The sequence below is a fragment of the Excalfactoria chinensis genome, chromosome Z, assembly GCF_039878825.1.
Source record: "Excalfactoria chinensis isolate bCotChi1 chromosome Z, bCotChi1.hap2, whole genome shotgun sequence".
In the NCBI taxonomy this organism is placed as follows: domain Eukaryota; kingdom Metazoa; phylum Chordata; class Aves; order Galliformes; family Phasianidae; genus Excalfactoria; species Excalfactoria chinensis.
Window position 1 is genome coordinate 20,115,776 of NC_092857.1, and position 25,635 is coordinate 20,141,410.

Genomic DNA, 25,635 nt, shown 5'->3' on the forward strand with positions numbered 1-25,635 from the left:
TCCTTTTTTTTTTTTTTTTTTTTTTTTCCCCAAGCTAATACCAAATATAAATGCAGTTTTCCTTCTGTTTTGTTTTGGAGACAGAGAACAGTAGCTCAGATTTTTGTATTTATTATTAAAGGCTTTACCTCAGGGAGGACATCCCCGTCAGTTCTGACACCACAGAAGTCTTCTCTTAGTAAATTTTAAAGCTTGGTTGTTTGTTTTTGTTTTTTTGTTTTTGTTTTGTACCTTCTGCAAGACATGCAAAGAGAAACAACATGGCTGTTCACAGCAGTAGTGGTTTCTCTCTTTCTGCTAGCCATCTCAATGGTTGTTTGTCAAAACATGAGAAATCTTCATGTAACGTCTCTATAGATACAACAATCATAATAGAGTTCTATAGATACAACAATCATAATAGAGTTTAACTTTGCCTAAAATATGACGAAAGGTCTTGAATTCTCCAGTTAAGCATATCATATCTTCATAACCAGCATAAGATTACAAAATGCCTGAAAGGAAAGATTTAATTTGGATCTTGAAGCTTTTTAGAATCTGGATCTCATTTAGAAGAAAGAGTATGTGTCACAAGTTAGCAACACAACACAGGGTTCTCATTCCAGGAAGATTTCTTTTTTGCTGTGATGATCATGATCATGGTGTGTATCTGCATCATCTTCTGTATCCCAATCATCCTGTGTATCCCTGCTTATCCCCGCTAAGCAAGCCTTTATATTCTAACACACACATTCAGTACATTTTCACTAATAATCCATTAGCTAGAAAGCAAGTTCCATAACAAGCCTTCATAATCAGCAGAGAGCTTATCTTATGCCTAGGTACAAAACGCCCCTGTTTATTCAGACCTTCTCTCTCCTTTTCAGAGCCTCATTATCAGACATTCGATGAGGCCGAGCTGACCTTTCCATCTCCCACAAGTGCACTATTCTTTTCAAATAAGTCCTACCTCATACCAAACATACTCATTTTTAAGAATTTTCGAGCAGTTGTCCAAGATTTATTTAAAATCCTGTAACATATTTCTCCTACTTTACTGCCAAGTGAAGTACGTGAGCAAATACAGAAGCAGCAACAAGAGTCAGAGGCACTCTGGTTCCAGCTGACCTACTTGATCATGGAAGTATCACAAATTTGAGATCTATTTTCAGCACATACAGCTTCAAGATTGCACCAATCCTTTCTCAGTTTAGGTTTGATGCATGGAAGGTCTAAAAGAGTTCAAACATTCACACCTGTAACCTTACCCTTTTGGTGTTAGGATGCACTGTATTTATCACCCAGTTCAGACTGCGGCTAGATTATATAGACTGCCCAAAACAGTGTGCAGTCCCATTTTCTCCAGTCAATTTAATGTTTGTAGGGAATCAGGACAAGGAGAAATGGCCCCATGTTGCACCAGGGTAAGTTTAGGTCGGATATCAGGACAAAATTCTTTACAGAAAGGGTTGTTAAGCGCTGGAATAGGCTGCAAAGGGAGGTGGTTGAGTCACTGTCCCTGGATGTGTTTAAGGGCCGTTTGGATGTGGTGCTCAGGGACATGATTTAGAGGGTTGTTAGAGTTAGGGTACTGCGCTTAGGCTGTGGTTGGACTTGGTGATCTTTAAGGTCTTTTCCAACCTGAGCAATTTTATGATTCTGTGGCTCTAACTCCAGCTTTGAAAGAACCATGGCCGACCCATGCCCTCACCTTCCCGTTCAGTGTCATTACGATGATAGTTCTCAAAGCTTTATTCCCTAAGGGGATTAAACTGCCCCTCACTTTAAGATCTTGTTTACAACCCAGGGAGCCCCCCGGCTACCAACGAGCGTTCTATCGGGAATCTCGCTCTCCTCCCGTTCCGGCGGACACATTCCGGCGCCGCCGTTAACGGATCGGGGGCGGAAGCGCCGCGCTGGCCCCGCCCGCAGCGGCCTGCTCCGCCGGCTCCCAGCCCAACCGGAGGGAAGCGAAGCCATTCTCCGGCCTCTCCCCCGAACCAGGAGCTCCGCCGCGGGGAGAGCTAACAGAGCTAACAGCGCCTCCAGCGGCAGGGAGGCGAGCAGCTCGGCAGCACCTCCGGAGCAGTCGAGTGCGCGGCTAGAGCGGCGGCGCGCAGGGACGCTCTGCCGAGACGCCGCGCGCCGCTCTCCGTCTCGGGCCCGCCTCCCCGGCTGCGTGCGGCCGTGCCGCGGTCGTGCAGGCTCCGCCATGATGAACAGCGGCGGGATCGGGGTGCCGCTCGGCTTCCCCCTGGGCCCCACGTCCGTCATCCAGGTCACGAACCTCTCCTCGGCGGTCACTAGCGAGCAGATGCGGACTCTCTTCGGCTTCCTGGGAGATATCGAGGAGCTGCGCCTCTATCCCCCAGAGTAAGCGCGGCCGGCTGCGGGGCGACGGAGGCTGAGGAGGAGGCGCAGAGGGGCCGCGGGGTGGCGAGCGGGAAGTGGCGGGAGGCCCTACGTGCCATCTTGAGTACGGGCACCGCCGCCTCCCGCGGCGGGCCGGTCACGTGCCTCCGCCTTTGTATGGCCGCAGCGCCGGGGGAAAGGCGCTGCGCCCGCACTTAAGATGGCGGCCCCGGCTCGGTGGATCGGCTGCGTCCTTGGAGCCGGGCTGCGCCCTCCTGGCCGGGGTTCGTTGCCCCGCCGCGTGGCTCCCGGCCCTGAGGTCGGATCGGAGCCCGCCCCGAGCCTGCCCGGAGCGCGCCTCCTTCCCCAGCTTCTGTCAGCGCCGTGCCGTGGCGCTCCTTGTCCAACGCTTGTGCACCTCCCCGTGGAGCTGCTGCGTTGTTGAAGGGCGGCTTTCACCGCCGCCGAGAGGCCGCTAACGGGCGCCGGCACTGCTGGGCGAGGAGGGACGGCGATGCCTCGTTCCGCTGCAGCGCGCTCTGCAGCGCGTGTCCTGCACGGGAACCTTCGGAACGGGTGCAAACGTTTCTCAGCGTCGCGTCTAATCTCATTTCATTGGCTTCGCATCAGGGTTGGCGAGATAGGAGACCGTGCCGTTTGCTTGCCCTGATGCTTCAGCCCGGCGGGTTGTGGCCAACAGAGCTGGGGAGGAAAAGAGGCGATTTATCCTGTTGCCTTTGTTGCTCTACGGTGTGAATGACATACGTGCCCTTTAGAACAGTTTTTTACCCCTTAGGAATATCACGCAGGGCAGCAGAAAGGCTGTACATCATTTGCACCCAGATATTTTGAGCTTTATGCCTTTTATTTTATAATCCAGAGGAATAAAACTTAGGTCTTCTAAATAACTAAAAATGTTGGTGTTTTTCCACTTCCATGTCTTGCTAGGCTGTGCTTGCATTGACTTGAAAGAACGGCATTCAGAAATGCATGGTTTAGCGTGTCTGTAGAGGGTATGTAATAGTTATACATTCATCTGACAGTGGGTTAAAGCAGCACAATCAAGTTTGAGGCAGCCCTTAGTAGATTTATGGTGATTTTTTTCAGATTTTCTTGGTTCTCAAACTGGGATGGTTCTGCAGTTTTTTCTTAATTCCCTTGAGTTTTCACATGACTAAGAGTATTTTTCTTACAGCCCTTGACCTTATTTTTCAATATTTGACATAGTAGAATGCAAGGCAAATGGATATTTTCTTGAAGCTTTCAGTGGATCTTTCTGTCTGAGTGTAAAATTTTGCTTGTGTGCGTACATACAAGAAATATTAAAACCCAGTGCCGGGGTAGGGTTTGACTTGGGAATGTCAAGGTTACGCTGTGTTAAACATCAGTTCCTCCTAATTCAGCTTTTTTTTTTCCTTCCTCAAGATAGGATACATAATTGTGGTTACTTATTTCACCGCTGATCTTATTTACTTCTGTGTGTGTTTGTGTAACTTTTAGAAATATGCGCGTCCCTGCAAAATAGGTCTAGACTTTTGAACGCGTTTTCATATTACTACCTTGGGAAAGAATAAGGGTTTCATCCAATACCCTTCTTGTTAAACAGAAAACATGTACTGCTGTGCACTCTTTGAACGTGTTTTATAACAGTATAATGAAAAATTCAGGTAATCGTGCTTCGTTGACAAGTCTGTGGAAAGCAGAAGAATCCCAAGCAAAAAGATGCTACAATTTATGTCTGCAGTTTGTTGAAATTGTGTATAGCTGCTGCTATTTCTGTAAGGAATAATTTAGGCCCTAATTTTTAAAAAGTCAATTCTTCCTATGATTTAAAAAGGAATTTTTGTATTACAGTTGACATAAAGCAAAAATTCATGTTGTCCTAGCTTTAAATGTATTTCCATAGGAAACTTAAAGTTTTGGTGTTTTCTGGAGCATCAGTTTTGTTATCTTCACGGAGCAGTGAGAAACTTGCTCTTTGTTCAGATCTGGATTTGAAAAGCAGAATTTGGTCAGTTGAATTCAGTGAAGTAAAATCTTGTGAATATTGAACACGTAGTGACAAACATTAATGTACACTTCTAAAAATTTGTTTCTCATTGAGAATGAGAAGATGAGGGCATTTCAGCTTTCAGTAATTCCAGAATATTTATGTTACTTAAATAGCATAAATAGAAAAGAAACAGACAAGTGAAAGGAAGCTTTGATAGTAAGTAGTTAAGCAGGAGCTTCTGCTGCAATTGGATCTCATTTGCTAGCCTTTGTTTGGAAGCACATAAAAATCAATAAGTTCTTATTGTATGATATCTTATTATAAGATAATCTGTCACATAGTATTAAGGGAGTATTACTTTTTGTAGATAAAGCAACGGTGGAAAAAAGTTTCCATGTTGCATTGCATAGCATTGTAACTTCTAATTCTGCATTGAAGATATTCAGCATACAAACAAAATAATCCTTAGCTTAGCTTGACTGTGCAGAACAGAGTGAAGTTGTGTTCCCTTCTGTACTCATCATCTTCTGTTTAAGAAAAACAAAACATAATTTGATGCCTGAAGTGCACATTTTTACTATTAATGGATGTGAACTTCCAGCAGTTAATGAAGCATAACGGTTAAGAGACTACAAAAGGGAATTTATTTGCTTTGTAAAGTCTGTCTACATATGTCACATAAGTCTGTTGTACTGAGCCTTATGCTCCTGAGGTTCTGATGTGCCAGGCCTTTGAATTGACAGTTGCCCCTTTCCCCCATCTGGCTGGAGGCAGGGCCCTTCTAGTCCTGGTTACTGTATTCGCAACTCACTTCACATGAACGTGATCAAAAGGCTCATTATCAAGAGGAGAAATAGGATTGGACCCTCTATTCTGTTCAGAGTACTGTTCACTGGAGTGGCTGTTTTCCCTGCCAACTCATGTACTCTTCCCTCTAAGGTTGAGGTGAGTTTTTCATACTGCCTCCTTACATTTTCTCTGTGGTCTTGCAGGTGAAACCACGGGGTGACATGTGCTCATCTATCTCTTGAACAAAAAAAACTTAGTTCTGGTAGCTGAGATTCTGGTTCATGCAGGTGGTGAGGAGGATATATTCCTTTTGAGTTTCTGGACCTCTTGGGAAAGTTCCTCCAGAGCTGACACATGGGTCAGTAGGGAGAAAAATTAAGCTTTATTTGGATTATTGGGAGTTGGTCAGCTAATTAATCCACCCTCAGTCTTTCCAGGTCATTGCTGCCAGTGAGTTGGCATATGATGATAGGAAACTCCATACAAACTTCCACCACATGTATTATGTATAGTTGATGCTCTCTGGGTTTTGGGATAAATGCTAGTTGTTCTGGTCAACCTTATGCATCACCGCCAGCACAGCTGTTTTCCTCATAAACTGGGTACTTCTTTCCATACTGGTTCACCTGCCTGTTCGACATGTAACATTGTCCCTGCTGGAATACCTTTCCTTCATGGCTGACAGGAGTCATTTTCAGAGGGGGAAAGAATTTTTATCTTTTGCAATTGCTTTGTCAGCGCCTCCTGTGCTCTCAGCTCTGTTATCAGCATCAGAGCAGCCAGGTGACAATGTGCTCATCTGGGTGATAGCTGAAAGCTTTTCACATGCTTAGTGGCTTACCTAGGGATGAGCATCAGGTGACTGTTGACTCACTTATAACCTCTGCCTCTTCCTTCCATTCTTGTGATGTCCATGTTATGGAGTTGTTCGCTTATTCCTTCCTTACTAAATGAGCTGACTTTTGCTTCCATTGTTTCTGCTTGCGGATGGGGGTAATGGGCACTAGCATGGGTTGTTTCTCTGGTTCACATGCAGGGGTTGGGTCAGATCCAGCGGCACTTGCTTCCTTTCAAGGATGCCAAATAGTGTTCAGCAGGCCAGGCCTCAGCACAGTGCAGCAAGTGGTAAGTCTCTGGCATTGCCGGGATCAGGGCGTATCTTTTTGAAACATTCTGTCAGTATTTTAGGATTCTGCAGTTGTTCAGGGGCAATTTCCAGGCCCAGTGGAGGTGGTAATTGTGATAGATACCCACCCATATCCTCCCACACACCTTGCTGTGCACAGCCATCCTGCTTCAGGGTGGGTCTCTGGGTGGTATTTTTAAACATTTTCTTCCCCAGAAATGAAGCCAGAAACACATACAAAAGACATAACAATAAGATCATGCTACTTAGAATATCCCAGGAATATTCAATTTTTTCCACAACTGTTTTAGCCTACTTTGAGTTGAGAGTGTACTTGATGAAGAGTTTCTTCAGTAAGGTTCCTGAAATCTGAGAATGAGCACACTGCTGAGTACATGTACCAAATTAAACCCATAATTGGTAGAGCATGAGCAAATGGCATATACAAACTAGCAAAACCATAAAGAAGTCTAGGCCAGCCCACAAGAGACAATAAGCATCCCAGAGTTAAGAAAAACAGCTTTGGAAGCAAGTGAACAGCGTGAATGAAAAGACCAGCATTGTGACCATCAGCTGTTAAGCTAGTATACTGCTTATAACAATTTTATTTAACACATTCAGGTCAGATTGGTCATTATCTCAACCCTTTGAGCCCCACACTGGGCTGTCCTTGCTGGCAAGGCAGTATGAGGTGGTGAAATTTCATTGGCTCCAAATAGCGGTGCTCAGCAGCAACTAAAATGTTGATGTGTTATTCTGAGTGTTTTTTCTCCTGAAGTTAAAACGGCATCATAGTGGACTCTGTGAATAAAATAAACTATTTCAGCTGAAACAAAGATAATATCTCCGTACACACACTTTATAAAGCATATATATTCCCTTTTTTCAATCAACTATGGTCTTTCTGAGTAAAAAATACAGGTTATGATTCACTTCTTCTGAGTCAATCGTGTGTCAGTCACATACTTTTCTTGTAATCTATTGAAATTTAATTTCAATAACAACCCTGCCTTTTTTTAGTTGAGAGGAAGCAAGCTGTACTCTGGTATTTGTAAATTAAGTTGGTCAGGGTCAAGTGGCATCTTGGACCTTAGATCCTAAAGTATTAGTTGGGTTTTTTATTTTTTCAATTCTTCCCCTTTTTAGAAGGTGGAGCATTACATCTTGGCTTTGATTATGAGGTGATGATTAATTCTAGCCCTGTTTCACTGTAATTCATTGTGCACCACCCTCCTGCTGACTTGGATGAAAAAGGAGAAGGTGTATGACTTACTAGGGAGCAGGGATGGCATCTGTACATTTTGCGTTTTCACGGCTGTAGAACAAAATAAAAGATTATGCTGTGGTTAGTGGAACTGTTACCTTTGGAAAGAATGATTCCTTTTTACCCATTTTTCTGCATTTCTCCAGACTCCTATCATTAATATTCCTTGGCTTTATGGGATGTGGGACTGTTTTATTTGAAAAGCTAAGAGGAAGTACAGTTATTTACAGATTATATTAGATAGTTTTGGAATACTTGATGTAAAGTTCTTGTTATTACATAGATTTTGGAGGGGAGGAAGAAGAAGCCACCTTGACTTTTAAAGTATTGAATAAAATTGAGGCTTTATAAGATGGCTCTTCAGTGTTCCGGGTGAGCTTCCTGAAACCCAGTGACTTTTCCTTGCAGTTCATATCTAAAGACCAGTTTCTGCTTGGGTCTTTCATTTTGAATCCCTATTTGATTGGGATGAATTTTTTAAATGAATGTTAAGTCGTGCTGTGCTCTTTGGTACTTTGTCACTATGTGTTTTATTTTCATTGATATCAGCGTATCAGTTTCTGCAGTCACTGCTAATCAGGCGCCTCTTAGAAGGATGGGTTCCGTACTTGGCAATGCTGAGAGCCTAGTATTCAGTGTGGGTATTTCTCAGGTAGCTGTAAGAGCTACTTTGTTGCTTTTATTTTTGAAAGGAACATGAGAGCTGTGAGTAAATCACCTTCGGATTCAGCATTGAGAGCGCTGGAGACTCCTGGCACTGCAGGAATTGTTTCCATATGGTCATGGTCCTAATTTTAGCTACTTGTCAATGAGGCTTCATTGGCACTTAAAGCAATATTTCCTTTATTGGAAAAATAAAACAAAACATTAATATGAATCTTCCTTTTGTGGACTGTTAACGGTGGCCTTTGTTTGTATTTACCCATTTTCTTACAAATATGCTGTTCTGATCCGTGGAAGGCTTTCCAATGAAGGTTCCATTTATAAAAATGATAGCCTATATGTAAGGGTCTTCAGTAACAGTAGTTAGCAAGTAGAAGTTACATGGAAGTGGGAAAAAGATTAAAAAAATCTTCTCATGTTTGTATTTAAATGTTAGACTAGCAGAGTTTTTCTGTCTGCTGTACTGACTTAACATTCTTGATTGTTGGATTCAAAAACTTGGCCAAGAAGCTTCGATTTCATGACAATTTCTGTGTAAGATTTCTCCTGAAGACTTGTACAGATGGCTTTCAGTGCCTGAGGAACACTTTTATTCCGCTTACTACCAGACCTGCGTATCTTTGTTCCATAAACAAAGCTATAACCTTGAGAGAAAGGAAATGCAGAGACTCTGAGAATTGCCTTTCCTTTTTTTTTTTTTTTTTTTTTTTTTTTTTTTTTTTTTTTTTTTTAAACCAGCCTTTTATGAAAAATGCTCAGAAGAAAAAGCAAGGAGTTATTATAAAATCCTGTCAGGAAACACAATTTCTTGTGATTTTTTTTTTTTTATTTTTTTATTTTTTAATTTACTGGCACATACTGTAGTTTTACTGAAACCTAAAGGAAAATAGGATGGGTGAATTGTAGGTTACTCATTTAACCAAACGAGATCTGTTTTCTTCCCGAAGTGAAAGACTTCATTAATTGTAAAGCAGCAGGTGTATGTGAAAACGGTGTGTAAAATTATGGTTAGGTGGGATGCAGAAATCCCCACGAATGGGAAATACTATAGTCACAGACCATGTAGGACAATTGTTCAAACTAGTGAGTGCTGTTAGTTCTGCCTCAGGACCTCAGTCTGGATTTGTCAGTTCTGTGTAGATGAGTGTCTGTAATAGAGCTTCTCATGAGCGTGGTCCTGGTTTGGTTACAGGTCTGAGCTCCCATACTAAAAAAGAACTGCTATGATTGTTTACATGCACGCATGTCAGTTTGCCATCTGAAAACCTTCCAGTGCTTACTGAGCTCCTTGAGTGGCAGTACAGGGAGGCCTGTTATGTCTCCACTGACATAGGAGGGAGGCGTCCTGCAAGTCCGTGTTTGTGAAAAGCCACTGAGAAGCCACACTTGTGTGGGAAGTGATGCCCACTTTACAGTACGCAGTGAGACTGCAGGAGGAAATGATGTGCTCTTTGCTTTATAGAGCGTTCTCTGAAACATGCTGCAAGGCAGTGGTGATCTGTTTTTGTTTTTACAGACATCCTAAAGTTATTCACATTGAAATTTACAGAATGTGCTCTTCAGGAAAGTATTAATTTGTTATCTTTCTTTTGGTTTAAACAGACATTCATAGGAGCAGGAAGTGTGGCTTATATAGTACTAAAGAAAGCAGAGACTTTCAGTTTGTGGTGCAGGTACAGCTGAAATCTGAGGCTGGTTTGCAGGGCGTGACAGCTTTTGGCTGTTTATTCTAGTCCACAAACTTACTCCTACAGCTTAGAGTTCTTATTCAGAGTAGGAGACAAGTTAGATCTGAGGTGTGTAGTCCCGGTTGTTGTACTTTTGTGTCCCATGCTCACAGCCAATTGGACTTCTGCAGGCTAAGTTGTTTGAAAGTGGGGAGACAAACTGTGTGCAGTGTTGAAAGCCCTGTTGTAATACTGCTTTCCTTTGGATGAACTAGAGTGGCCATTTTTTAGACCTCAGTGTGTTCTACAGTGACTGTATTGCAAAGGAGGTCTTAGAGATGCTTTCAGTTATTCCATGAGATCTCAGTTTAGTAGGTTATTTATGTTAGTGTATTCTGCACTAGCACCTTTCTGCAGATACCTCCTCCTGAGGGAATTTTTCTTTTCACTTTTCCAGTGAGTTACCAGATTAGCTTAATCCTCAGAAGAGAGTTTGTACCCAGACTACTTCTTGGAGCCTAGTTGTAACACTGTTCTTTTGTTAATATTTTTAACACACTTTCCAAATAGCTTTCAAGACGGAAATCAGAAAATAGAGGGAAGAAAATATAAGAGAAAAGTATGTAACGCATAACTGACTCTGTTGCTGTTGAAATTTGCAGGGGTTATTTATGATTCTGCCTTGTCCAGAATCATGCTCTTCAGTTAGCAGTGATTTTTAAAGAGGAAAAAGCCAAGAGATGTTAGAAGTCTTCAGCAGACTGGACCATGGAATTTTCACTGGAGGCTTCTGCTGTTTTGGTTGTGATGGTAGCATGTGTGTTTAAAAAATTTAAACAAAAAAAGGAATTCCTCTCCCCTAGAAAGCCAGACAAAGAAAAACAACCCCATCTTAAAGAAGCTGTGGCAAACATCTTTGCAGTGATTGAAGTCCAACTCTTTAAAATGTGTAAGATTAGACATTGTGTGCAAACATTTCTGATGAGGACTTAGGAAGTCATTTGCTACCAGCTCTGATGTTTGGAAGTATTCTGAATCAAGACCTTGCAGGCCATTCTGAATGTGAGCAGGCATGATTTATTTCTCTCCTGCTCCCTAAGCTAGTGTGGACTAATATTTGAAGGACTCACTGAAAATGACTGGTCTTATTGTTTGAATTTCCCACAAATAGAACTATACAGAAGAAAAAGAAGTAAGATTAACTGTAGATTTACTATGAGATACTTCAATTCATGCCGCTATTTACAATAATATTGAACTGTAACACTGTATAGTAAGATTTGTAAAGATAGTAAGTCTTGTAAATTTGAGATTTTGGCTTATGTAAGTTTTTATTAAAAAGAAGGAGATGATGTGCTTTTTTTAGTGCCATAAAAATCAAATTATGGCCTTTCAGGTAATTTTTCCAGGAAGTCTAAAAATGTCTTTAATTTAAGAAATTGTGGTTAAAACTATGCATGTGTACGTTATTCAATATGAGTGATTGCTTTTTCCCTTTTGTCTTGCAGCAACGCACCTCTTGCTTTTTCCTCCAAAGTATGTTATATTAAGTTTCGTGAAGCATCAAGTGTTGGTGTGGCCCAGCATCTAACCAACACGGTTTTTATTGACAGAGCTTTGATAGTTGTGCCCTGTGCAGAAGGTTAGTATTTCAGTCATTCTTCTGTAATGTTGGTCTTTGTCCTGTCTGCTAATTGTTTTAAGCTTTCAATGTAAGGAGGTGGTTTCTCTGTTGTTACTTTGTTTTTCCTTTTTTTAAAATTTTTTTATTTTAGTGTTGTTTGGGGGAGGGGAAAAGAAGGTGCCTTGATACAAAAATGAAAATAGAGTGAAGAAACCTAGCTATAGAGATTTAATTTGAATTCAGCATTAGAAAAAAGATCTGATATAAACAAGGATAACTCAGTTTTCCATTGTTGTTACATATTTGGGAGGACACAAAGGTAATTTTGTCCCCTTAAAGGTGATTTTTATCTTGGCAAGCTTATTCCCACACAAAGTTCTCACTGAAGTCAATGGAGCACTGAATATGTTAATTAATTTCCTTGCAAAGATAACATGGAAGTTTAGATCTTAATGTATAATTTTTGGTCTGTGGCTTGTTTTCTTTGCTGTTTCTGTTTTTTAATTTTTTTCTTTCGATTATATTGGTTATTATTGTTATTACTTTTCAAATCCAAATTTGTCTTGTTGACATGCACTGTATGCATTTGGCCATTTTAGATTTACATAATTTAAAATAGTATTCAGGGTGATGATTACTGTTTGAATATAAGTGTTTGCCTCCTAGTGTAATGGGAAGATTGCAGTTTTCCCTTGTTGTTACTGTTGAAAGTAATACTTTGCAATAAAAAGACTTTCTAACATACGATACTCCTTACAATTTTAGGCACCTTTTGAAAAATGGAGTTACCTGCACAGAATTCTTCCAGAGTAAAATATTATTATAACTCGTAGTAAAGATGTTTAGTAAATAGTAATTTTACAAGCGTTCCCTTAAGTAATGCTGAGGCCATACTTAGCAGGTGTGTAGAATGTGAGGGAATTCTTATTGTTGATACGCCAAATCTGAATGAAGTCCTATGAATCATGGCCCTACTGTATCTGAATTTTGTGTAGACAAATAACTGGAGTTTGGCAGAGCCCCATTGACTTCACTGTGATCCTTGTGGAATTGAGCATCAGCCTGTTTGGGTCTAGAAGACTTTTTACCTCACTGGAATAGAAACATTCCAGATGATGAAGTGAAGCTTTCTTCACTTGAAGTATGGTAGCTGTTTTGCCATGAAAAAAAGAGCCTCAGATGATTGAACAGTAAACTGCTGCAAATTCAGAAGTACTTGCTGTTAGCATGAGTTCTGTTACTGTAAGAGTCAGGTTTTGTTTTAAAAAAAGCTGATGACTTCTTGGAGTTTGTTAATAGTGATCTCAGAGTACCGTTTTTTTTCCCAGGCTTACTATGTTCTCATCTGAATAGTACAAGGTTAGTGCTGCAGTGATCACGGTCTGAGATGTTCTAGCAAACTCTGACAAGTCTACAAAATATCTTGGACTCTAAAGCTACACTAAGTAACAATCATAATCATCTGTAATACATGTGCATATTCTCATAGCCCCTAGTGTGAGCACGTATTTTTTGACTTTTTGAAGCCTAGATTTTTAGTTTTTTCTTATGCCTTGCTTTGTGGCATTTTTTGTTGTTTTTTCTTTTTCCTCTTTGATCTTGTTATTAAACTGCAAAGAGTGCCCTTTCCACATAAAATTTCGGGTAGGCAAAATGCATGAAACGAGAGCCCTGATTATTAAAAGATTGCCCCTAAACAGTTGCCTGCAGCTTATTCAGGACTGTAGTTTTATGTTTCATCCAAAAGTCCTTAACACTGGTTCAGTACTGCCAGAGAGGGAAGATTGTCGCCAAATGAATGAACAGCACTTCCTGGTGTTTTTCTTGTGATGAGATCACTGCCTGACGTGATTTGGCAACAGGCAGGTAAAGCTACATTTTCCTCTGTCTCTTGATGGTAGACAGTGAGTGGAAGGAGAATGAAATGAAAGTTCTGAGAACTCTTGTTCTGGACCTGTTTGCAGCTGACTTAGTGGACATTTCTGAGAAAGTATATTGCACATGAATTGCCACTGTTCCAAATGATTCCAGATCTTGCGGAGATTTGTGTATAAGCAAGTGAACAAGTGATTGGGTTGCAAGGAAAATTTTGTTAGAATGTAATAATGCTATCTCCATACAACTTTCCAACAGGGTCACTGATGTGAGTTTATGAAAATGTGAATACATATAGATTTAACTTCCTGAGGAGTTTATTGTGTGGGGTAGACATGGTTTTGGAGAACACAGGACAACATTTTTGATTCACAATGTGTGATGGGATGCATTTCAATGGCTATATTTTACGTTCTTTTACGAAACGTTTAATGCGCCGAATTGAACACAGGCGAGAGGTAAAATGAAACTCTGAAATTTGGTTTTAAAAGCCAGAATAAAATCTGAAATTTGGAGTGTATTCTAACAATGTTAAATCAAGGGGGCATGAGAACAGGGATGCAATGACATCAATGTTAATTTTGTGACATTTAATAAACAGTTTTATAAAAAATGTAAATGAAGTAACATTACGCAGCTGTCAAAATGTGACTTTCCTTTGTGTGTATGAGTAGCTTTTTCTTTAAATGTTATGCTTTGAGAATGCAAAGGTTGAAAGATAACAAAGATGCCACCCTAATCATTCTAAATTTTATGTCCACATTATCTGGTAGATGGATTTTGACTATTAATTTGGTTTTGTATGTTTTCTCTGTGTGATATTTGTGCATTATTAGATGACTAGACTGGCCAAGGCAGACCTGTTACACTTGCCTGAGTTAGGCATTGTTTGCCATGCCACTAAACCTGCCGTCAAGTGAAACCTTCATGGGGGAAATGAGATCGAAGTCTGGCCTGCTGAAGATGGACGCCCTGTCTCTGTTTTTATTTTATTTTGCTTTCTTTCCTTTGTTTTTTTTTTATTCTTATTATTATTTCATTTTATTTTGTTTTTATTTTATTTTGTCCCTTTTTGTTTTGTTAAATCTCTTTCCCTTGTACTTGTGAACTGGTACTTCAGTTCTGTAAAAATGGTGTTTTGTAAAGGGTTCACAGTGTTTCATTTTAAAGTTTGACCTGAAGCTGCTTATGAATGGTGGATGGTATTTGCAAAGTGTGATTAGCGGAGTTTTATGCTGCAAATTTTGGATAAAATTCCACTTGGAGTACATTTAAGCATCTGAATTCAGCAGATGAGCACACTGGGTCAGAAGACTGGAATACTGAAAAATACATGAGTTTTAAGATGCATTCTTTCATATGTTATGCTTTACGATTTCCTCTTGGAAAAGACAGTTAAAACTCTTAGTTTCTGGAGACATTAACTTTGCAGAATATAGTCATAACCCTTCTCTGCTGTTTGTCTCTCGTAGCAGAGTGGTTTTATTTAGATTGCATGGTCTGTTTAAAAGAAGGCTTTCCATTTATGTCTAATATAAAGAGTTTATAATAATTATTTGTGAAATTGAAATTTAATGGATACAGAATGTTTTGAAACCCTTGCTTCTGATGAGATCTTGCTCCAGTGAGGTCAGTGGCAGTAAAATGTCATCTTTTGTTTTCACAATTTTCAGAAAAACTGTTTACCACTCATAAGTACAAACGCAGCCTGAGGTTTTGATTAGAACGTGTTATGTGAGGCACATTGTCTTTTAACACTGTTGTTTGTGGGAAGACTGAATCAGTTCTGTATGCGTGTGTATGTGTGTGTGTATTGCACTTATACATGCTTTGGTGGTTGTTACCTGAAGAAGAGGTTTTATTTTTTTAAAAAAGATTCCTTAGTCACCGCACAAGCCCTGGCAGCTGATGCTGGAGTGATTGAGAAGGTTGTCATCTCTAGGCGATGTTCTTAATTCTTACTTTGGAATGGAACCCCTCAAGCAGAAACAGTGGGCAGGTGATGTTTCTCATGCTCAGGCACTGCTCTTCTCAGCTAAGTGTGTTAATACCAATTGGTTTCACTTTGGTAACCCACCAAGCTGTGAACTGAGAAGAGCTTTGCTTCATGATCTCTCTTGGATTTATCTGTGGCAGTTGAGGTAATTGCCAGTAGTTTTAATCTCTTTAATCACTGCTGCTAAATCCAATAGGAGTCATGAACTGGATCACACAGAAGCTATTTTGAAGTGTGCATTTGCCACTGACTTAACATGGCGGGAAAATAACAACTGTTTTAAATTATGTTTAAAGTAGAAGTGAGTGGAAGATATCTTCAAAACAAACCTACTACTGTGGTTGTTCTACAGGCAGGATTAAGCACATAGGTTAAGTATGAAGAACAGGAAATTATTTTCTTCTGCACACTTAAAAGGGAAAAAAAGTTACGTTTACTGCCTGCTTAACACCATCATTTTTCTGGAGCACTTAGCAAAATGGTTGCTGGCTTGAACCAGGTTGGCTAAGACTCTTTAGGCCATTGGATGATAGAAGAAAGTATTTAGAGTGAGACCACCTCCTCTGAAACAGAGCCTGAGATGTTTCTAGGCAGTGTGGAGCCAAACTACATTTGCTTCCAGATCACATTGCAAAGCAGAGAGGAATGAAGTAAATGGTCACAGAGTCTGTAATTTTCTAAACAATCAAAAGCATCTAAGAAATATTTCTGTGGATATGGTATATATGTGACTTTTGTTTCCATTATTAGAAAATATGTATTTTTAGCTCATTTCCGTCTAGCTTGAGTTTCAAAGCATGAGTTTTGAGTCCAAATCAGTTATCTTAATCAGTTTTTAAAGTTTCCAAATTTGGTTTTTCACAAGCCACAAGTTTTGTACCTTTGTGGGTACATATTCACTTGTTAATACATTTGTTGTGATAAAGCTCCAAAACATAAAGGCTGTTTTTAACTTAAGAGGTTAGTTGGCCTCACCTATTGATTTGTTCAGGAAGGCAGGTTTGCCCCTAATTTATTTTCTATAAAATTGACTTAAGGTTTGAACTGCTCTTAAAAGCTGGAGGAAGGAACCTGTGAAAAGAGAGTAGCTCAGGGGGAGGGGAAGAACAAAGCACAAGCAGATCTTTCTTTGTGCTGTGGAACTGACCAAATGGAGTTTCTGTTAGAAGAAAACATTACATTGTTAGGCATCCTGATTATTTTGGAAATAATGCTGCTAGTTTGTTATTTAGACATGTGTACTCTTCGTTCTTTGAACTTCTGTTAGAAGTGGCTTAACTGAAAGTGCTCACCTGATTCTTTAAGCAATGCTTGAGCAAATTTGTATTATTTCAGCAAGATGGCCTGTGTGCTTGAAGCTTAGGCTCGTATTTAATTCCCTGAATTTAACTCACTGTCTGTTAGTTATGTGCCTAACTCCATTCCTGTTTCAAAGGGCTAAATGCCTTAAACATCTGAAAAATTTATCTGGTTAAATGTGTATTGAATTGGCTGTATGTAAGTGCATACTTAAATTAGGCATATGCTTATGTACATTGCTGGCCAAGGATCAAAAAGAGAGTGCAGACACACCACTCGAGGAGTTGTTTTTGTGACTGAATTTACTTGATCCACATGTGTAGACTCTTCGAAAACCTGCATGACGATGTGGTTAATAGCAAGAAGCTGGCTGTTCATGAAAATGTCTGGTAGTTAATGGTCTAGCTCATCAGTCACCTGAAAGCACTTTAATACTTTGATTTGCAGAAGAACTGGTATATAACTGTATGCCTAATTTGCATGCACAGTTACTAGAACTGTATATTTGAAAGACTGTTTAGTTAGCTACATAGTAGGCAGGATATGCAGTGAAGTACCTGATTATTGTGAGCAGTCAGGCAGATCAGGTGCACCTCTCCTTGCATGCCTGACTTCATAATGAGTGCTGAACATTGTGATGACTCAGATTCATGCATGTTTTTTGTTTTTGTTTTTAAAGCCCTGGAAGACGTTATTGCACAGTTAATTCTTGAGCGCTAATTATTTTCCTATTTTTCTCCTTTAGATAGAAAAATCAAGTGATTTGTTACATGTTAAGGAGCAAGGTGCCTCAAAACTAAACATAAATAAAATAATGTAAATAGGAGGCATGAGAGAAAAATGGGTACTGTTATTTTATCTTTTCTATTCCATATGTGCTACATATAAATTTATTTTAATTTAGATTTGTTTTGTTCTTTGGTCACATCCAGTTGTAACCCAGTCCTTGCTGCAGATCTTTAATACTGGTTTGCAATACTTCTTTTGCCTTTATTTTTTTCAAAGTAGTACAATTCCTATAGGTTTCATTGGAACTCATAGTTAAAATTACACAGTGTTTTGGGACTTACCTCGTATTTTGTATATAGTGAAGTTAGAGATTAACAGATCAAAACATAGACAGTTTTATTCAAAGAAAAGTCGTGTAGATCCTTTGACTATTAAAAAGATGTTTAAATAAATCTTTGTTAAAATGCATGTGGTAATAACAAAGGGCTCAGTAGCTAGCATACATACAGTTATACCAGGAGTTTTGAGAACATAATTTAGCTGGTATAAGCAGAAGTTGCTGCTGCAGTTTTTCGTTTGCGTATGTAGTGTTTGTAGTAGCTTACACCCCTTGGCATTTCAAATCTAATAGACACATTTAATTGCTTTATCTATTACATTACTATTGATCTATCACAACTTTTAAAATTTTTGAAGATTTTATGGGGTTAATTTAGCAGTCTTATTATAAATAAATTTGAAAGAAACCTGTGTTTAGAACAGATTACTTATTATTTAAACTGCTAGCATGACAGGGAGAGTATAATCTGGTTGAAAGGGTACAAAATACATAGCTTAGGAAAATACAGATTGCATAGCTGATCAGTTAGGATTTTCTTAAACCTCATGAAATTTACAGCTGATTCATTAAAGTTTCAGATAAACTGAGATGAGTTAGAATGTAAGACAGTACAAATCTAGATTTTTCTTCCTTCCCATACCCCCAATTTCACTTGCAGTGTGTATTGAATCACAGTAGCTTTTATTTAATTTTTATTTATTTCTGCATCAAAAGTAGGTAGCGTCAAAGTAGAGAAAAGCACAAATTTCAATTAGCTCATACATGTTTTTTCTTTTTCTTTTTTCTTTTTTTTTTTTTTTTTTTCTTTTACTGATTTGGTTATTTGCCATTTCTGGGGATTAAACTTTAAAAAATGTTCTTCTTTTCTGTATCTGATGTTCTGTGTGCTATTAGTGATGCAGCCAACACGAACGGTTGTCATGTGTAAAACAACTTTCGATCACCGTGAAAGCACCGCCCTGGGAAAGCGTCCATGCTTGATATCGTTTGGTTCATGAACATTAAGTTTCCAGTACAGGTGACCCATAGCTCAAAGTGTTAAATAATTGTGTACATATTCAGTTTTTAAAATAATGATCCATTAATGAGTTTGCTAGTCTTTGAAGTTTTTCTCACTTTTGTTTTTCCTAGTAGGGCAGGGTAAAAGGAAAATCTTAAGTTCTTATTTGTTTCTATGTAAGGATCTGGTAGATAGATTCATTCTTATTTATTACATTTTTAAATGCAAGGGTAATTATAAAATAATAGTAAGAGTAACATTTGTGTAGTGTTCCAGCTCTGTATAATGCTTTCATTTGCTTCTTCAGGTAAAATCCCAGATGAAGCCAAAGCCCTGTCTTTATTGGCGCCTGCTCCTACTATGACAAGCCTGATGCCTGGTGCAGGGTTGCTTCCAATACCTACACCAACACCTTTAACAACAGTAAGTAAAATTTATTTGCTGTTTGATTTCTGGTTTCATCTGTGTTGAAAAACACTTTTCATGTTATGAGAATAAAAGCTGTATATGCTATATCAATGATGTCCTCCTGTATATAAAGTCATTCAGGGTTTAGCTGTGGTGTCCCTTTTGAAGGTAGATCACGAGATGTCTGTGCCTAACTTTTCCTGAGTGTTCCTTTTGTATTTTTAAATTGCAGAATGGTGGGTGAATACTGATTCTGATTGTGTCCGTGTTAGCTGTCCCTTCCTAGCCCTGTTAATTTGGTCCATCAGCAATGCTGTGTCCACTTCCTAAAAGTTAGTTAAAGCATAGTAGCTTAACTGGCATAGTTGAAATGTTGTGTTGGGATGATGCTGTTATTTAATCTCTCTCTGTCATGGCTTTTGACTGTTTAACTAGCAATTTTTTCACTACAGAAAGCACAGGAGCTGCCTGCTGCTGCTGCTTCTCAGTTCCCATCCGCTTCTGTAAGCTTTTCTTGACATCATCAGCCAGCTGTACCTGGTTCAGGGAAAATTCTGGAAATAGCAAAGCCTGTTTCAGAAACTGGGCTCAGTGTCATTGCTCCATACTATTTGAAGATGAAAGTGCTCAGTTTTCCAAATGTGTTGCAGTGTTGTGCCTACTGATACCATCCTTTTTTAAATTTATACAGAGTTTCACAAACTTACCTTTCCTTTAATGATTCGTCTCAATTACCAGAACTGTTGCATCCCACTTTCTATTCTTAGCTGATATGGGTAAGCGTCCTAGAAGAAGTGAATATCGTTTACTACTTCTTTCTTCCCTTCTTCTACTAAAACACACTATGTTTGTTTTCTGCTTCAGTATTTTATAAATCTGCATTAAGGACATTGTACTTTTTTAAAAGCTTGTGCTCCCGCAGCTTTTTAAGACCATCCAGCTTTTACCCTGAAACCATGGGACCACAGTCAACAGTGAAATTAATAATTCTTAACTGTCACTATATGAGAGAAATCACACGGCACTCAAAATCATCTTTAGTTCACAAGAATACTGGCTTTTTTTTTTTTTTTTGTAAAGTTAGGCGATACTACCTTCACTGTTAGGTGAAGTAATAATGTAGTTATTTCATAAACTAAAATATACTTACACATAATTGCTTCTATTCAAGCATAATTAATATAGGGATTTGGATACATTTGTTTCTAAACTAACCCTCTAAGATAAATTGACTTTTTATATACATCTTTAATAAATTATCGGTGAGTTCTGGACTTATCAAAGAGGAGGGCAAGTTGTCTGACAATTTCTCTTCAATAATAGAAAGGTGATTTCAGCAAACAGTCGTTTTCTCTTTTGTTACATAGTAAAAAAGCAAACTAGTGTCTTGTTGGGAATTCCTAACACAAAATTCACAGCTTCTTTTTCTATAAGAAAGAAAATAAAATAAAAACCAAGAACTCAGCAGACCAGTTTAGCAGTGTTTGTTTTCTATGTAGTTTTTTATAATTTTCCTCAGGAGATTTCAGTAGCCAGTAAAAACAAGAGCCATGTTATCTTCATTCACTAGGAAGTAACTGTTCAGAAAAGGGAAGGCTGTAGTTTTTCTAGGCAGAGGTAGCTCATCTGACAACTTACAGCCTCTGAACTAGTAATCTGATACTACTCTTCTTGCTTTTGACTGTACATTCCAGTTTATCTGTGTGATTCTTTGTCTTTTTGGGTTCTCTCTGATACCCATTGAATCTCTTGTGAAGTGTGACAAATTCACTAAAGGAATGAGGGTGGCCACATAGTAAGTTTGTTGACCCACATCAGCCTGATAGACACCATACTGGGCATAGCACAGGATGTGAAACATTGGTGCTTTGGATTGGGATTCCAGGGGAAAAATTCAGGTCTTGTTCCCTTGCTTTTTTTTCTCCAGCCAGCTGTTTGAGGGGCTCACTTATTCAGTAAACTACAGTTTATTTTGCCTGAAGCTTGTCTGAACCTGTGCTGCAGCCCAAAGAGGTAGTACTGGCATTGCATTTCCACTCTTTTTGCATTATGCTAGCGTTCATATGACCATATGTTAACCTGAGGAAGTCTGATCTGGCATGGCTTCAAGTTTGTGAAGGGTGCAGAATAAAGTTGTTTCTTCAGAACAGCTCTCTTGGTCTATCTTGTTAACAAATTTTAATAAGTCTGTTGTAAAACAAGAAATCAGGATTGCCCCTTTCCTTGTGTAAGGGAAACTGGGTAAGTTTGTACTGATGATGAAGCTGTCATTGGAATACTGGAAGGATAACAGCTAGCAGTATCAGTTATGTTAAGGATTTGAAATGCTTCTTTCATGTTTGTTCTGCTTATGCATTACTGTGTTTCTACATTACCTATATAGCACGCTTACACATTACCTACAGGCAAAATATAGAGGGTAATTTATAGTGTTTTATGTCAAAACTCAGCACCAGCATTTCTGCCAGGGAAATTAGATTTTGTTGTAATTGTGGGAAAATGTTATAAAATGGTGCTCTGTATTACAGTTACTCCATGTGCTGAGAGCTTGTTTCTGTAGAGAATTCTTGTTTACCATTTGTAATCCTCTGGTTTGAAGGTGTTTATGCTTGGCAGCATAAAAACTTCTAAGGCAAGGAGAGTGTTTACTAAAACTATAAATCATGTTGTGCACCTGGATCATCTGTAGATTTATTGAGGGAACTCAATATATGTACAGGATTACAGATGTAATACTTCACAGTTAATCATGTGAACAAGGTGAACAGTGCTTTTTCATTTCTCTAGCTCCTTCACTGGCCACCATTGAGAAGAATCTGGCTCCACACTTCTTACATTCTTTGTTTACACTTTCCCACTAGAAACTTGAATGCTCTGTTAGAACATTCCCCAGCCTTCTCCTCTCCAGAATAAAGAAACGCAGCTCTCGCAGACTCTCCTTGTAAGACTGGTGCTCCAAGACACTTCATTAGCTTTGTGGCTCTTCAATGGATGCATTCCAGTTAGGTCTGTTTCTCTCTTGCAATTGGGAGGCCCAGAACTGGATGCTGGATTCCAGATCTGGCACCACCAGCACTGAGGAAAGGCCAAGCGTCACCTTCCTTGTCTGCTCACAACTCTCTTCTTTAGAAAGAGCAGCTCAGCGTACTGCTGTTTTTCTTGACTGCAAAGGTGCACTGCTGACTCATGCTCCTCTTTTGGTCCAATAGAACCATCAGTTCTTTTTCTGCCAGCTGGCCTTCAAACCAGTCAGTGCTCTCACTGTACTGTATCAGTCCATGGAGCTGTTCCTGTCCGTGTGCACAGCCCTTTGGTGTATTACCAGCTCTTACCAGTTCAGTATTGTCTGCAGACTTGCTGAGAGTGTGTTAAGTTCCACTGGGTGGGCCACTAGTGAAGTTCAACAGAATTGTTCAGGGCTGTCAACTAGAACATAACACCACTGTTTGTTTTTTCTGTCTAGACTAGCTCTTTTGTAGAAATTGGTTTTTTTTGTTTGTTTGTTTTGTTTTTTGTTTTTTTAAAAAGTGAGGGTATTACTAACCAGTATTCCATTTCTATTTAAATTTTGTGTTCTGGAGAGTAGCAAGCTGTGGTAAATATCACTTACTGGATCTTGAAATTGTTTCTATATGCTACTACAGTATACTAAGTTCTGAGACAGCTCCTGATAAAGAAGACAAACTAGACCATTCTGACTGATCTATGTTCCCTTCTGCTCTGTGGCATAACACTGTCAGCTGATACATTTGAAAAGGAAAGTATGTAGCTTGTGTTAAAACTTTTGTAGTATATGTTTGATATTTAAAAAATCTAAAAATAAAATAGAAATATATATTAAAAGTTTTTTTTTTATTATTCTTTTCAGCCAATTTTATGGGTCACTCTATAAGTGAGGAAAAGCTATTTACACTGCATCTTACTGTTACAGTGATGGTTATTTTACAACATGACAAAAGAAAATGTGTTGTGCATACAGCAGGGAAAGTGAAACCGTTCCCAGAAGGCTGCAGATATATTTTCATTGTTTTGCTTAAGGGTAAATTGTATGTTGGAAATAAATGACTGTACCATATTCTTTTTGTCTCCCCCAGCTTGGTGTTTCACTTGGCACTTTGGGAGCAATACCAGCAGCAGCACTGGACCCTAACATTACTGCACTGGGAGAAATACCCCAGCCACCAATAATGGGGAATGTGGACCCATCCAAAATTGATGAAATCAGGAGAACAGTGTATGTTGGAAATTTGAATTCACAGGTAAGTTTTTTGTTTGTTTGTTTTGTTTTGTTGTGTGGGAAATACTAATTGAAGACTCAGAATTGCTATTTGTGAATTATAATCATAGGAGCTCTCGTTAGATTATGATGATTTTGTCATGAGGTTATTCCTAGATATAAGTCCTGGCACAGGCCCGGGGAAAGAGGAAAAAAAAGAAGGCATTTGCCGCGTGACTCAGCCAGCTCCAGAGGAGGGGGAAGGGCAGAGAGGTAGGAGGTAGTTCTAACACAGAGAAAACATGGTGGAACAATATGAGGAGGAACAGTAGTTTACTAAATGTAACCAAATCAAACAAAATGAGAGTGAAGAGTACCCAAAGTACGAGTCAGACCACGACAGTGCGAGGGCAGCATGTGCTTTACTGTGATGGCCAGAGGCAGAGGGTGGCTCAGGTCCAGAGTCCCACCCTGCTTGCTCCTTGCATCGAGTCCTCCAGGAGTATTGCCCCTCCTTTCCGGGAACCCAAAATGCCCAAAAAGGCTTAACACAGAACCAGGACATTAAGTTGTTAACTGCCACTGCTCTGCATGGTGCTCTGATGTGGAATACTGACAACAGAAATCACAAAACCACAACAGGTTTAAACAAAGAAACAAATAATGCTGTTTTTGGTTACTAGTGATATTTTTAATTCTGAATGCTCCTGCACCAGATCAGACCAGATTGTGGAAGTCACTCTAGCAGGGTACCGGAGAAATCTCAGTGCAGCAGATTTGAGGATATGTATGTAAGATTGTGTGTGTTGATCAGTTGTGTTGTATTAGCTGCATAATGCCCTCGAAGATGTGAGATCATGATAGCTGTCCTTCTCTGTAATACTGTGCAGATCTTAAGTACAGTAAGAAGGCATTCACCCAAACCCTAGTAGAAGGTTAATGATTTCTCTTAGTGGAAGCTACAAAACCAGCCTGAGAATCTTCACATTTCTGTGATAGAAATGCTCAGTGTCTGAAATAGTTAATTTCAGCAGTTACTAACCAAAAAGCAATTGTTTCAATGGATGGCAGTAGAAGTATTTGTTTGGGGGTTTTATTTTATTGCTGAAGGAGCTGTTAGAGTGTAAAAGTTCAGTTGATTGCAATTAAATAACATTTTCTGTAAGAGAGCAGAAAAATAGATGAAAGATAATTGTTGTGGTATTGTTTTTTGTTTGTTTGTTTTTACTTGACTAGAAGTTGTAATAGCAGAAATAGCCTGGACATATGTGTATAAGCAAATTCCATATCAGTTATTTCAGAGCGGTTGCTTGAAAAGCTCAGAATCCTATGCAAGTTTATGTATAGCCTGAACTTTTGGGGCTTTTGGTTGCAGTATTTTAAGTTGTAGTATTTTCTTCTAGATTAAAGGAAGGAAAAACAATGTCTGTCACTCTTAAAGAAAATGTAAAATAGCCAAAATTAGTGTCAACTGTGAAACAACGCTGAGATGTTTTTCCAAAACAGAGATTTTTTATTACCTAATATGTTGTATGATCACTTTTTATTATGTATTTTACTTCAGCTGTGATCTTTGGCTCTTTCTAGACCACAACAGCTGATCAGCTGCTTGAATTCTTTAAGCAAGTTGGAGAAGTCAAATTTGTGCGAATGGCAGGTGATGAGACTCAACCAACACGATTTGCTTTTGTGGAATTTGCAGACCAAAATTCTGTACCTCGAGCTCTTGCCTTTAATGGAGTTATGTTTGGAGACAGGCCACTAAAGTAAGAAATTAATTATCCATATGAATATTGAATGAGAGATTTCTCAGTGTTGTTATGTATTTGTGACTCTGATCTGCATGTAAATACAGTAATGCATATTTTATCAATATAAGGATCTACTGTTAGCAACGTGGAACACTTATGAACTCCAGTTTCAAAATAAGAAGAATGTGATTAGCAGAGAGTAAAATATATTTACATTTAATCTTGAGGTAGTGAATGCTTTAAGAAGGAGAGAGTCTGCAAAGTCCTTTGCGCTGATTAAGCTTTTCATTATATGTTTTTCTTCAGCTGTGCTCTTTGTCTCTTTTTAGACCACGGCACCTGAATATATATAGATAACTCTGTAATGAGTTTTAAATTTGAAATTTAATCTAAAATAGAAAGCTAGATTCCTAGACTTGAACCTTTATTTATTCAGAATGACACACAAATGTGGTACCTCATGTATTTTAAATATTTAAAAGGAATAAAAGGCACACATTTCAGGTAATTAGATGGCAGGTGATCATTATGTAAAATATGTAGTTTACTGAACTTTGAAATTTT

General features: G+C 39.0%; 1 protein-coding gene across 3 annotated transcripts in view; it reads left to right on the plus strand.

Moving 5' to 3' along the window:
* The first annotated feature begins 2,093 nt into the window (after nucleotides 1-2,093).
* SREK1 (splicing regulatory glutamic acid and lysine rich protein 1) overlaps nucleotides 2,094-25,635 on the plus strand; it is a 40,426-nt gene continuing 16,884 nt past the window's right edge. The window contains exons 1-7 of one of the 3 annotated variants that reach the window (XM_072358875.1): nucleotides 2,167-2,352; nucleotides 11,342-11,475; nucleotides 14,169-17,471; nucleotides 18,591-18,714; nucleotides 19,004-19,119; nucleotides 23,199-23,363; nucleotides 24,908-25,086. In XM_072358875.1, coding sequence (XP_072214976.1) covers nucleotides 19,057-19,119; nucleotides 23,199-23,363; nucleotides 24,908-25,086 — 407 coding nt within the window. In that variant the 5' untranslated portion in view covers nucleotides 2,167-2,352; nucleotides 11,342-11,475; nucleotides 14,169-17,471; nucleotides 18,591-18,714; nucleotides 19,004-19,056. Of the gene's footprint in view, nucleotides 2,353-11,341; nucleotides 11,476-14,168; nucleotides 17,472-18,590; nucleotides 18,715-19,003; nucleotides 19,120-23,198; nucleotides 23,364-24,907; nucleotides 25,087-25,635 lie in introns of all 3 variants that reach the window. The other 2 variants (XM_072358876.1, XM_072358874.1) reach the window with 2 other exon arrangements.